The sequence below is a fragment of the Anolis carolinensis genome, chromosome 5, assembly GCF_035594765.1.
Source record: "Anolis carolinensis isolate JA03-04 chromosome 5, rAnoCar3.1.pri, whole genome shotgun sequence".
In the NCBI taxonomy this organism is placed as follows: Eukaryota; Metazoa; Chordata; class Lepidosauria; order Squamata; family Dactyloidae; genus Anolis; species Anolis carolinensis.
In genome coordinates, this window is record NC_085845.1 from 119293557 (window position 1) to 119307840 (window position 14284).

A 14284-nucleotide genomic window follows, 5' to 3' on the forward strand; every position below is an offset into this window, starting at 1 on the left:
TCTCAGGTCATTATTTTGGTTCCTATAATTTTTTTCAGAGTTGGCCTCTAGTTTCTGTCCTTCACTAATGATATTCTTATCTCATCTCTGATATAATGGATGGCCTTCTCAATACACATTTGTAGTTAAGGCATATTCTTCCCTTTTTTGTAACAACAGTTTAATGGTTATTTCAGGAACATTTATATCTAAGGCTTTTTAAAAAGCCCAACTCTACCTTGATTGAATAATTCTGCAATATCCTGTCCTGGACTTTTTGATTGTCTGTTTGGATTTCCTGAGTCTATTTGTTTAGATGCTCTCCAATGAACTGGATTTAAGTGACACTGGAATTTTAATTTGATTTCATGTGCTATTGGAATTATGTATTAGTTGACTGCATTCAGCTATTTATGGGACATTTGGGGACAGTGGATTACACCAAAGCTTATTTAAGCATGTCACAGAAAAGAGAGTGAAATATATTATACAGACAAATAATATCAATTTTTTCTTTATTTTTCTCTATTTAATGTTGTTGCACAATAAAACAGTTTGCACATTCACAGTATAACTATCTTGTGTACCTGAAGTAATAATAATATCAATTAAATCCACCTCAGTTTCAAGTTATAACAAAATGCAGAGAAGTCAAATGAGTGTGCATAAATACTTTGGCAAGGCACTATAATAATCACATGAAGCAAGTACTGAACTGAACTGAAGTACTTTCTTCATGCTTCTGTTACTTATGTGACACTTATACATCGAAGTGTGTGTGTGTGCAAATAAAATATTATTGAAGGGCAAAACATCAATGGGGTTGGTCATGATGATAATTCTCATAATGTTTTTCTAAGATAGGCTTTCAGTCAAGCCTCCTGGTTGATGATTTCCTATTTTGAAATTCTGTTCAGGTTCAGATGTTCCCACAAAGAAGAATAGAACATGCTTACCTGTCCAGATATGTGTATTACAAACATAATGTTCCATGACATGGAAATCTAATGCCAAAGATTTCAGCTGTTATATACACATCGTCTACTTATTTTGTTGGTGTGTGTGTGATTCATACAAATCTCTAGTGTCCTTGTCAAACTATATGACAGAGATTTAGAAAAACTTATATGCTTCAAGTGTTCTGTAAAATTATTAACAGTAATTTCACACAGAAAAGATAGCATTTCTTGATCATGAAGCTGTCTTGTTTGGAGGCAGTGTGAGCATCTGCAGCTATTGAGCTTTATCCAACCATTCATCTCTTTTGGCAGAACCAATACAGCACCTGTCTGTACTCATTGCTTTGCCCACAAAAATCGTAAACTGAATTAGTTGCTTGTGCTTTCTAAACATTCTTCTCTTCCATGATTTATATTTACCTGCAAAGCTTATTTTTTACCAGTTCTCCCTACTTTTATATAAGATTAATTTTTGTGGTTGACCATTTCAATCTAGTTATTTTATATCCTCAAACAAAACATGATGTTCCTAAGGTATTATCATGCCATATTTCTGTAGATATCGGTAATACAGAATGTTATATCTGGAAAATCATATGTGTTTTGAAAATTATATATTTTTTTAAAAATGGGCCAATTCGATACTGACAGTTTGCATTTATACATTGCTTTTCCTATAGAGAACCCCTATTTGGTTTCCCCCATCTGCTTACTTACCCTATCTACATTACAGTAGTAGTAACACACAGTTCTTTACTACCTCCCCTCAAACTGAGTTTTTGGTATCCATTTTATTATGCACATGCTCTTGAACTTACACATATTCGTGCACATAATTTCTCATGCTCTATACCTGTATTCCTCCGGTTTATCTATGTTGTTCACTCCCTTTCACTTAACTATGGCTGCATCCCTATGCATGTTTATGGGTAAGACCCATTTAATACAGTGGGGCTTCAAGGGTGACAAACATAGGTTTGTGCCAAGTGAGGCCTTCATAGTCCGCATGCTGGTTTTAGAAGCCTCTTCTTAGACCTTGGGAATGACTGTTTTGACGTTAGAGTTATAACATGTTAGTGACTTCTATTGTAAATGGTTTTTTATCCTAACTTATGTTGATGTATATGCATTTGTTTTATTTTGTGGGTTGTTCTGGGAAGGGATGACTGTGTGCTTTTTAGTTGACAAGAGCACTTTCATGCATTGTAAATAGGATATAGATAAATGGACATGCATGTGTGAGTATGATGCTAAGGGAATAATCTTTCTGTTTGATACAGCCGTGTTAGTGCATTCACTGGAATCATTAGGAATGGCTAAAAGAACATCAAGCTGACTCATTCTCACAAAACTTCAGTCTCCCTATTGTATACTTCTCATCCCGCGTGTATAATGGTAACCCTGAAGGATTTTCATTAGTCAGATTTAGATGACATTTAGAAGCTTAAGTTTAAAAAAGGCCCTGTTTTCCTTAATGTGAATTTTCATTGTTCTCTTTCTCTCTCTCTTTGAATCAAGACATTCTGAATAACTTTTAGCATTCATATTGCTCTATATGAAATCTCACGACTTGGACCAATGTCAATAAAATGATAGTATAACAGATCTCTGTGTCCCCTTGGCAGCTTCAGTGTTTATATATCTATGTATTCACACACATACACATTTTATCTCCTTATCAAGGAATTTCGCATCCACAAATTTCACAATCTACAGTTTGAAAATATTATCTCCCCTTCCCCCCACAAAAATTCCAAATCATGTAATTTTGTCATTTTGTTTATTTTGGCATCTTATATAATAGGACTTCAACATCCACAGATTTTGCTATTGGGGGGATCAAAACAAAGCCCAGTGAATGTGAAAGGCCCACTGTACATATGCATGTGTGCATGCATGAGAGAGATTCTTTATAAAGTCAAAGTCATTAGGGCATTTACATTGTAATGATGTCCCTTTATGCTGAAACAAGGGGATATTGTTCTTATTGAAGAATGAATCTAATTGGCTTCTTCTGTGTAATAGCTTAGGCAAAACCCAGTTTTTCCTGTGCTTGGCATTATAAATGATAGATACAGTAGAGTCTCACTTATCCAACATTCTGGATTATCCAACGCATTTTTGTAGTCAATGTTTTCAATACATCGTGATATTGTGGTGCTAAATTAGTAAATACAGTAATTACTACATAGCATTACTGCGTATTGAACTACTTTTTCTGTCAATTTTGTTGTATAACATGATGTTTTGGTGCTTAATTTGTGAAATCATAACCTAATTTGATGTTTAATAGGCTTTACTGTAATTCCTCCTTATTATCCAACATATTCGCTTATCCAACTTTCTACCAGCCAGTTTATGTTGGATAAGTGAGACTCTACTCTGTTTAACTTTTCATGTTTTCTTTTTCCAAAACTCATCACAATTCTTAGAATTTTATCTGCTAATCATCACCACCAGTTTATTGTACTTTATGTCTAACTGCTGATGGAATTAAGTTAGCAGGTCGTCTTGCAAATTGTAATATTCTTCCCCAGTTAATCTCATTTTCCATTTAACTGAGTGATTTAAACATATCTCTGCTATGAATCTTTTTCTGAGCTGAAGTCTAAGATGTTGAAAATGATTGTATTTGTAAACACAATATTATACATAAACATAAAGTATAATAACTAATTCACAAAACCCCATCCTTTAAATTTCTGTGAAAATGTTGTATTGATTGTGTAGCTGTACCTACTGATAATGGGGTAAATGTTTGCAGCACAGCATACTAAATTGGGTACAGCTTTGAATACATTGAACAGCTTAAGTTGCATCAAAACAAACATTCATAGAAGGTAGTTTCTGGTAAGTTCTGTGCCTGTGTGAAATGCTTCATGCATAAAGTTGCTATATTGTTTGCTTTAAAGAGGATATGCAAAGTTTTCAGACTACTTTTTTAAAAGACTACCTAGTCCAAGTCAGAACTTTAAAAAAAGAGAGCCAGGGTCTCTAAATTGCCCATCAGGGATTAGCATCTGGATAGCTGCATTGATTATCATCTCCTCATTCTGTGTTTCTGTTTGAATTGTAAATCTATATATATATAAAAGAGTGATGGCATCAGGGCAGCGGACAAAACAACAAAACTACAGGCCCCCCAACCTCGAAATTTGACAACACAACCCATCATCCACGGCTCTAGGTTGATACAACAAAAGAAAAGAAAAACAAAGTCCTAATTACAGGGAGAGGAATAATAGTTTTTATCCAATTGCTGCCAGTTACAAGGCTAAGCTCCGCCCACTTGGTCTCCTAGCAACCTACTCAGCCCAGGGGACAGGCACTGTTAGGCCTCTTCCACAGATTATCAGATTTTAACTGGATTATATGACAGTGTAGACTCAAAGCCCTTCCACACAGCTATATAACCCATTTAGAATCTTATATTATCTGATTGAACTGTATTATCTTGACTCCACACTGCCATACAATCAGGGCCAGCTAACACCTCCCAACAAAAAAATCACTCAGGGAGGAAACAGCCAGACTTTATAGCTGCAAGGCCATTACATGCTAATCATTTCTCCTAATTGCAGCATTCATACTTCCCTCCAACAGACAAAAAAACCCCAGAAATAGTGTATATTCACAACCTTTGGGAAATAATATCCCGATTGCGCAGCGTGTTAAAGCGCTGAGCTGCTGAACTTCTGGACCGAAAGGCCACAGGTTTGAATTGGGGGAGCGGACAGAGACCCCACTGTTAGCCCCAGCTTCTGCCAACCTAGAAGTTCGAAAACATGCAAATGAGAGTAGATGAATAGGTACTGCTCCGGCGGGAAGGTAACGGCGCTCCATGCAGTCCTACCACATGACCTTGGAGGAATCTACGGACAACGCCAGCTCTTCGGCTTAGAAATTGAGATGAGCACCAACCCCCCAGAGTCAGACACGACTAGACTTAATGTCAGGGGAAAACCGTTACCCTTTACCTTAACTACCACCAATTCCTCAATACTTTATTTCCCATACCACCAAATTTCGCCACAGCAACGCGTGGCCGGGCACAGCTAGTTATTTATACATTTTCTCATAAAAATATTCAATAACTTATGCACATTTGTGCTAACCTTTCCCATCTTTCATGGCAATTCATTCTTTTTGGAGGGCAGTAACCATGCATAAGGGGCCACCTATATCTGTATTGCTTCCTTGTTAATAATGCATAGTTTCACTTGTATGAAATTCTAGCGTTCTGTGACTGCAAACATTCTATGCATTAACTGAAGTTGCCTACTTTTTAAAATATTTGAGATGGCCTAGTTATCTGTGAGAGGATGATCCTTTTCCTTTTTATATTTTATTTTAATGGATGTTCTTATTTAGTGTGAAAAAGTTTTCTTTGTTCTCACAACTACAATACATATTGTACAATATGTAACTACAATACAATCCTAAAATCAAGGATGTTCAAAGATATTGGTGCTTCTCCTCAGAACTGGGATGTGAGACTGCACAAAGGAATTGGGGAGACTATTGATGAATTCTATTGTGTATCTCTCTCACACAGCCCTACACATTTAAGTACCGGGATATGTTTATTCCCAGTAATGCGTAAAGTACTGGAGATATTCCCACACTAAGAGCTTCTCCAAGTTATAATGACTGATTGAACTTTCTAATTTGCTTGTTAAAGGAAGCAGTAGTGTATTAATGAATGCTGGAGGGTTTTGTTGTCTAGATTGTTTTGTGGAAGAGTCCCAATTTGATCTAGAGAATTTGAATTCTGTCTGCCTGAACTGAACTCCATAGGGACAAAAGGACTGAGTTCCAAAACAAAAGGGCGTCTATTCTTGGTAAAGAAGGCAAAGCTTTCTTTTTATATTGTTTCCACCAATACATCCTCACCAAAAAATTAGACCCCTTAAATGGATAAATAGCCAAATTAACTGTTGATTTGGTATTGGCTTTCCAATTTTTTAAACTGTAGTTTATACCTGGCAATATCATCAGCTGCCACAGTTCTATAAACAAACCGAAGAGTGTCAAGGCTAGTATCTGCCATAAAAGCAGAAGCTTTGCCAATTCATTCATTCTCTGTCTGAGCTTAGTCTCCTCTCTAGGACCAGCCTTGGCCCATCTAATTGCAGATCTGGCAAACAAGTAGCTCTAATGGCATGAACAGTAGCTTCATGAGACCTATGCAAAATGGCCGTAATATATTGTTGGAAGTATTACCTGACTTTGTGTAGTATGTGTCTGTTTAGCACATTTCCCCGGTTTTGAATGTTTTGTAAACTCCTGTATGTTATCCACTTAACAGTTGCGGGTCCATGGACCGTAATAAAGTGCGTGTGCGTGTGTGAAGGCCAGAATCACTGGGGTGTTGTGTGGTTTCTGGGCTGTATGGCCATGTTCTAGCAGCATTTTTCTCCTGAAGTTTTGCCTGCATCTGTGGTTGGCATGTTCAGAGAATCCTCACAAAACCCCATAGTCTGTAATATTTTAGAGTTTTAGGAGTATCATCACCATCTTTAGAAAAAAGAGCCTGAAACGAATTCAGGCACAGGGCCATTAATAAAGGGAAGTTTCCATTACCCCAGGTTGGCTTATAGAGAACAAACTAGAAATGTTCTAGCCCGCCTAGGATTAAACCACTCTCTTTCCATAACTCCTGCGTTTACTTTAGGAAAAGGTGCTGCAAATGACTCTTGCTTAGCTTTAATGTGTGGAATTTCTTCAGCAGTTCCAACACGTATTTTATTGTTAGAAGGCAACCCTAAGGTGGTCTTCTTGAGAAGGACAGGATATGCTTTATCACAAATAAACACATAGAAACACGTTAAAGAAAAAAAAAACCCACCTTAATCTGAGGATTGCTTTTCCATCCTCCCTATCCAAGGTTTTTGAAAAGATAGAAGTCTTAGGTCCCATCTGCACTGATGATTTAGTGCAGTTTAAAGCTAGCTTCAAGCTGCAGTGCCAGATAACAAATCCTCACAAAAACATACAAAAGATAGCCTTTAATGCACATTAATACCTTGTGTTTTTTGTAATTACCATCTGGGGCTAAATCTAGTTCCAGGATTTCCTATGTAATCATCTGTATGGCGAAACCACTTTCTTCAGTTGTGGTTTGAAATTACATTAAATAGTCAGTGCAAATGACCCTTTAGTGTCTACCATGAAATTAACAGTTGAGATATGCTTTGTCTTTCTCTTTACTTTACAAAGGGGGAAAACCACACCAGGAATCCTGTTCATGTACCTCCTTTTGACATTAATTTTGCCGATTAATGCTTTCTGATCTGCTTTACATGTTTCTGGCCACTTGAGGGCCTGTGACTATATGAAAGCTCTCCATCAAGCCTGTGGTTTTTTACACATAATTGTATGGCACTCTTCATGCTGTCCACCAGCTTGGGTAGCCCCCAGTGCCACCATGGATTTTCCTCATCCCCAAATCTTGGAGCCCATTGGTTGATGCATGATTAAGGAAATCCAGAACTTAAATCTGGGAAGAGGGAATGTCAATCAGTAAGAGTGGGAGGGAAACCAAAACATTCAATGCACTCATCTTTGTAGATGAAGCGATGTTCTCCATACCTCTTATATGCTTAGGCCTCCCTCTCACAACACAGGCATGCACAAATGCCAGTGCTATGCCTGAAACAACAGCAGGATCCAATCCCCCAATAAGAATAGCATGGTTCACTTTCTGGTTACTCCCTGAAGGCACTTCCATTGTGCAGTCAACCACGACATCTCATCTAAGGAAAATTTGGGATGACAGTCACAATCCTTTAGAACCAACTGAGAGTAGCAGTTCTTGTTAAGGCGGAAGGATTCAGTCAAGAAATAGTATTCTGAAAGAGAAACATTCTCCAAACAGGAAAGGCAGTCTAAGATCTTTTGATTCAATGACCCCAGAAGACAAACAGCCAGAGCACTGAAAGTGGTATCCTGTCAGAGCTAAGGCAGAACAGAACTGGGAAAGGGTGGAAAGAGTGATTGGCATTCAATTAAACCCTGCATAAGAAGAGTATGGGAGGAGCAATATCCAATGTAAGGATTGTCTTCCTGCCCCACAGGAAAAAAGCGAGAAGTGACATACCCTATATACTCATATATAAGTCTAGAAATTTAAGTAAAGAAATCAACCCAAAAAACAGAGTGAGCTTATCCACAGGTCAGTACTTTATACTCATACAGTAGAGTCTCACTTATCCAACACTCGCTTATCCAACGTTCTGGATTATCCAACGCATTTTTGTAGTCAATGTTTTCAATACATCGTGATATTTTGGTGCTAAATTCATAAATACAGTAATTACTACATAGCATTACTGCATATTGAACTAATTTTTCTGTCAAATTTGTTGTATAACATGATGTTTTGGTGCTTAATTTGTAAATTCATAACCTAATTTGATATTTAATAGGCTTCTCCTTAATCTCTCCTTATTATCCAACATATTCGCTTATCCAACGTTCTGCCGGCCCTTTTATGTTGGATAAGTGAGACTCTACTGTATATATAAAAAGTAACCATCCCCTTTTCTGAGTAGAATGGCAGAAGGCAAGAGCTTAGTTTACCCTTGGAGAACCTAAAATAAGCACTGGACTTCTCAATTCTCAACTTTTTTCTGCAGACATCTGCCCAAGTAAACCCTGGGTGGGGAAATGCCAGCAGCTGATCCCTGAGATGCCGCTGGTTTTTCCCGTCTGCGGGATACTGCTTTGCTTATTTTGTTCATTTTTATTTATGTGTTTTTTCTTGAGAGATATTGAAAGTTTCAAGATTAGTGTTCAAATTTGTATTCATATAATAATGAATTAAGCAAAACAACATTTAATAACCTGACAATAGCACCGTGCAGCTAAATCTGTGCAAAGCTTGTATTAAATTGGTTTGTCAATCCATATGATGTACAATTTATAAAATTGAGATATTTTAAAAAATGACTTGGATTGAAGATGTAACAAATCATATTTGAAAGTCTACATATTTCATGTGTTTTAGCTTAGAACAGGATTCTTATTTTGCATAATAGTTTTAACTGCTTTTATTTTCATGGTAAAATCTTGCAATTTCTGAGGAATGTTTATGCTACTGATAATTATCTTTCTTGTTTATCTTTTATGTTAGCTCTGTCTACACAATCCAGAGATTAAACTAGAATCTTTGAAGGAAGATATTAAAGAATTTCTGAAGACCTCAGGTTTGCGATCTTTGTTCATTACATTTTTAGCATACTTGAATGCTGTACTGTTGGGCATCATCCACTTATATAACGCTGACTGTAAGAAAGTTAGAGAGTGTTGCTAGCATAAAAAATTGGATTAGCCTCTTACTGTAATATTATATCATCATTGTAACCTTAAATGTCTTAATGGCTAAATTGTAACCAGCTCTTCTACAGTTTAAAATTGTTTTACTTTCTCTTCATAGATAACTCCATAAATTATTAGAAAAGTGGCTACTTAGAAATTAACTTTACGCCAACAGTACAGGCATCTTTTAGAACACTTTTCTTGTTTTAACTGTTAACTTGCAACTGCTAAGCCTGTTTCTCAGTGAAAGTTTTAGATATATTTACATCAATATAGTTCTCAAAGCTCCTGTGGCATAAATTGATAGGTGTATTTCACCTATCTATCTAGGATTGGACCTACATATTTTCTTCTGAAACATGTTTCTCTGTAAGTAAATTGTGTCAATTCCAGTAACATTTGCTTCCTAGTAAGAACCTTTTATACATGTAGGTGTGTAATCATCCATATGCAGTTTATGACAAAACCCGAAGTGGTTGAGTTATGGTACCATACTAAAATTACTTTGAAGGCTACTCTTCTTCTTTTGGCAAATCTATAGACAAATGGTGGGCACATCATTGTTTCTGCAGTTGTCTACATTGATGAAAAGTTGCAATACAAACAAATGGCTACAGGTATAGAGCTTGTGTCTTTAGATTAACACACCTGAATGGCAAGCCCGTGCAATATATACTAAGAAATAAATTATATGTAATACAGTGATATTTATATTCTGAGCAATAGTAGTTAATGTTTCCGAGGCAGAAAACATATACAGTGGAGAAGTACTGTTAAGAAGTTCTGGAAGAAATGAACTATGGTTTATGCCTTTACATTGTTTTTAGCAATGGTACTTCTGTGTGTCAGTTCCACTTACTTCAATTTTTTTTTTTTTGCACCAAGTGCATTTAGAGATCTGATGCATTCTTACAATTTCAGTTCTTCTGACCTTCATTTTCTAACCTCTTATTTTACCAGGATGGGAAAAGAAGCTGCAAAATGCTGTTTATAATGAACTCAGTGTGTGAGTTTGTTTTTGTCTGCATTTTTCTGTAGGCATAGTCTTTGTTATCTTCATATCTGCATGCATTATTTGTAATATCATTTAATGTGCACATTAAAGAAGACTTGTCAGATGCTCTTTTAATCTATTGTATATTTTAATTTTTGTTTAATGTAGACAATAGCACTGAAATGAAATTAGAAAAGATGAAAAGCTTCAAGAATGCCCTGCTTTCTTGTTTCTCATGGTGCTGATAAAAGTAGAGATAGTTTTCCCAATGTCTGTAAGGCTGGCCTTTAATGCTTTTTGATTACTGCTGTAAAGGTGAAAAAGCTAGGAATTAGGAGAAATATGTTTCTTCCCCCTGGTTTCTCACAAGGATTATCCCACTTTTTTTTGTGTGTAGGGGCATGGGCTGAAAAATTAAGTGAAACATTTTATAATTTGAGAAGAACACTGTATTTTTAAAGTAGTAATCTATGTAAGAAGTATAGGGTGAAATGTTTGCCCCAATAGGTTTTGTTGTTTAAAAATAAAATTATATTGTCTTTTACTATTTCTGAAAACTGATAATGTACTGTCCTTAATTTCTTTTGAAAATAAGTAATGAGATATTTGTTGTCTCTACTGAAATTTCACATGGCATGTAGGCATGGATAGATGATGATTACTAAATAAATATATATTTAGTATTTCTGAAAATTATTATTTTGCTGTGGGAAAAATAATATTCAAAGAGGGGTTAAGTGTGGATCAAAATAATAGATGAACTAAAAATAACTTTTTCTTTTCTCCTCAAGGTTCCCTTTACCATGTCATCCATCAGCACCCCCAGAACACATAAAAGAGTCTTTGGCTTACATGAGAAAAGCCCAGGTTTGCTACGATTTACTTTTATTGTTGTACAGGAGTTTTTACACATACAGGCCAAAATTATTTTGTTAGTCCTGACCCATTTAATCAGTGATATTCATTTATGTTTCACATATACAAATATACACATAGCCTGAAGGTAATTTTATATAAAATGTTTTATGTGTTGTTTTACCACTCAAAAATTGATTGGGATTAACCAACAGAATTGCATCCCCAGTACAGGCAGTCCTCAAATTACAAACAAGATAGGTTCTGTATATTTGTTTTTAAATTGAATTTGTATTTAAGTTGGAATAGGTACATTTTTAAGTGTAATTTCAGCCAAAACTATATATTTTAGCATTGGATAGCATAGGGAAGGTGTACACCCCTGTTGTGTTTGTTTTGCTGCCTGTGTCCCTGTTCAGAAGATATTCACTTTTTGTCCCTGTGATCACCTGATTTGGAAAAATATGGCTTGTTGTAGAAACAAGGATTGGGGATAAAGCTTCAGTTGAGACACCTTTTCCCCATGATAACTCTTTCAAGAGTAAATTTCCCTTCTGAGGGGTAAATTTCTCTCACTTCCTGTTGTCTAACCTCCGTTCTTAACTATGAGTCATTGTATGTCTTTTGTTTCTAACTCAGGGACTGCCTGTATATCTTTATATTTTAATGGAAGACTTAGAATGCGTTGCACAGTTGAGTATCTCTGTTGTAATGTGATGTATTTCTCAGACAGTATCCAGGTTTTCTTCCAGGCTACCCCATTCCTTTCCTTTCTCCATTTTCTGTTTTCCCTTCTACCAATCAACCTGATTTAATGAGAGGTGAACATGATTACTGAATAATTTCTTTAAAACTACGTACCCTGTTTCCCCGAAGATAAGACAGGGTCTTATATTAATTTTTGCTCCCAAAGATGCACTAGGTCTTATTTTCAGGGGATGTCTTATTTTTCCATGAAGAAGAGCTCACATTTATTGTTGAACAACAAAATGAACATTTATTATATACTGTAAAGTAGTTGTCATCACAAACCAGCATAACCAGACAAACTATGAATCCTATCAAGAATTTCTTGTTACTACCATTATTTACATATACAACAATCTATGGTACCTCTTGCAGTTTAGGTTTCACAAGCTTTCCACGCTGATTTCTCTCTATTCTAGTTTCAATGTAGTCATGAATGAATAATATAATATACTATAATAATAATATGATAATATAATAATAATATAATGATATACAATATATTAATGAGATAATATAATAATAGGATATAATAATAACAGAATATGATAATAATATGATATTAATAGGATAATATAATAATGGGATATAATAACAGAATAGCATAATAATATAATAATAGGATAATATAATAGAATAATAGAATGGAATAGAATTATATAAAATATATTAATAGGATAATATAAAATAGAATATAATAACAGAATATGCTAATAATAATTAATAATATGATAATATAATAGAATAATAGTATAGAATATAATGATATAAAATATATTAATAGGATAATATAAAATGGAATATAATAATAACAGAATAATAATATAATAATATGAAAATATAATAGAATAATAATAGAATAATATTATAATGATATAATAATAATAATAATAATAATAGAAAAATATAATATAATGATATAAAATATATTAATAGGATAATATAAAAATGGGATATAATAATAACAGAATATGATGATAATAATATGGTAATAGAATAATAGTATAAAATAATGTTTCATGGCATAGGATAGGAATAAGGATGAGAGGAGAATCCCTATGCGTCCTGTACCTTTAAGAAACAGAAAGAGCAGGACGAGTGGAAAGCCCTCTTCCTTCCTTCCCTCCCACCTTCCCTTGCCCTGGCTCCAGAAGCCAATCAGAAGCCTTGGGGGCGAAGCGAGCATGCCAGGAAAAGAGCCTTCTCTCGGAAGGAAGAAACGGCAGCGCAGCAGCAGCCACGGAGGCTGGGGGACAGGCAAGGCAAGGCCAGCAAGCACTTTCTCTCCCTCCCTCCCTCCGGGGTGTATGAGTGCTGCTTCTGCCCTGCAGCCATGCTTCCCAATGGAACTCTGCTGCAGCCTTAGTTGCTAGGTCTTACTTTCAGGGGAGGCCTTATATTTGGCAATCCCCCCAAACCCCTACTAGGTCTTATTTTTTGGGGAGGTCTTATTTTAGGGGCAACACGGTAGGTGCAGGTAGAGTATCCCTTATTGGGAAATCTGAAATGCTCCAAAATAGGTTATATGGGTGGCTGGGATTGCATACTTTTGCTTTCTGATGGTTGCGTATTTGCAAACTACATTTCAGGCATGTAATTATTAAAACATTTTACATAAAATTACCTTCAGGCTATGTGTATATTTGTATATGTGAAACATAAATGAATATCAGGTTTAGATTTGAGTTCATTCTCCAAGATATGTCTTTACTTAAAACAGAACCGAAGACTTATCTCTTCTGGCAGGTCTATCCAGTCAATTTTGAATTGTGAATTTGGTATCATGTATATTGGAGCCCCAGTGGTGAAGTGTGTTAAAGCACTGAGTTGCTGAACTTGCAGATCGAAAGGTCCCAGGTTCAAATCCCGAGAGCAGAGTGAGCACCCACTGTTGCTCCAGCTTCTGCCAACTTAGCAGTTCGAAAACATGCCAATGTGAGTAGATCAATAGGTACCGCTCCGGCGGGAAGGTAACGGCGTTCCATGCAGTCATGCCGGCCACATGACCTTGGAGGTGTCTATGGACAAAGCCAGCTCTTCGGCTTAGAAATGGAGATGAGCACCAACCCCCAGAGTCAGACATGACTGGACTTAATGTCAGGGGAAACCTTTACCTTTACCTATATTGGTATGTATGTTTTAGTTGTATTGTAGCCCACGTTGAGCCATGCGGAAGAGGCTGGTAACAAATGAAAATTATTGTTATTGGGATGATGATGATGATGATGATGATGTGTATACAAATATTCCAAAATCTGAAAAAAAATCTGTAATACAAACACTTCTGCTTTCAAGCATTTTGGATAAGGGATACTCAATCTGTATTTTATTCTGAAACATTTTTGTATTCCAGTAAAATTTGTAATTCCTTTAAGTCTGCTTCTCTTCATTATGTGTGGATAATACATACAAGTGTAGGTACCTAGAGAAT

General features: G+C 35.8%; 1 protein-coding gene across 3 annotated transcripts in view; it reads left to right on the forward strand.

The window, feature by feature from the left end:
- The window catches only part of tbc1d19 (TBC1 domain family member 19), a 104318-nt gene that overhangs the window by 33666 nt on the left and 56368 nt on the right, over positions 1 to 14284 (forward strand). For 2 of the 3 annotated variants that reach the window (XM_062982193.1, XM_008118828.3), the window contains exons 2-4: positions 9073 to 9145; positions 10218 to 10263; positions 11043 to 11118. In XM_062982193.1, coding sequence (XP_062838263.1) covers positions 9073 to 9145; positions 10218 to 10263; positions 11043 to 11118 — 195 coding nt within the window. Of the gene's footprint in view, positions 1 to 9072; positions 9146 to 10217; positions 10264 to 11042; positions 11119 to 14284 lie in introns of those variants that run through there. The other variant, XM_062982194.1, reaches the window with a different exon arrangement.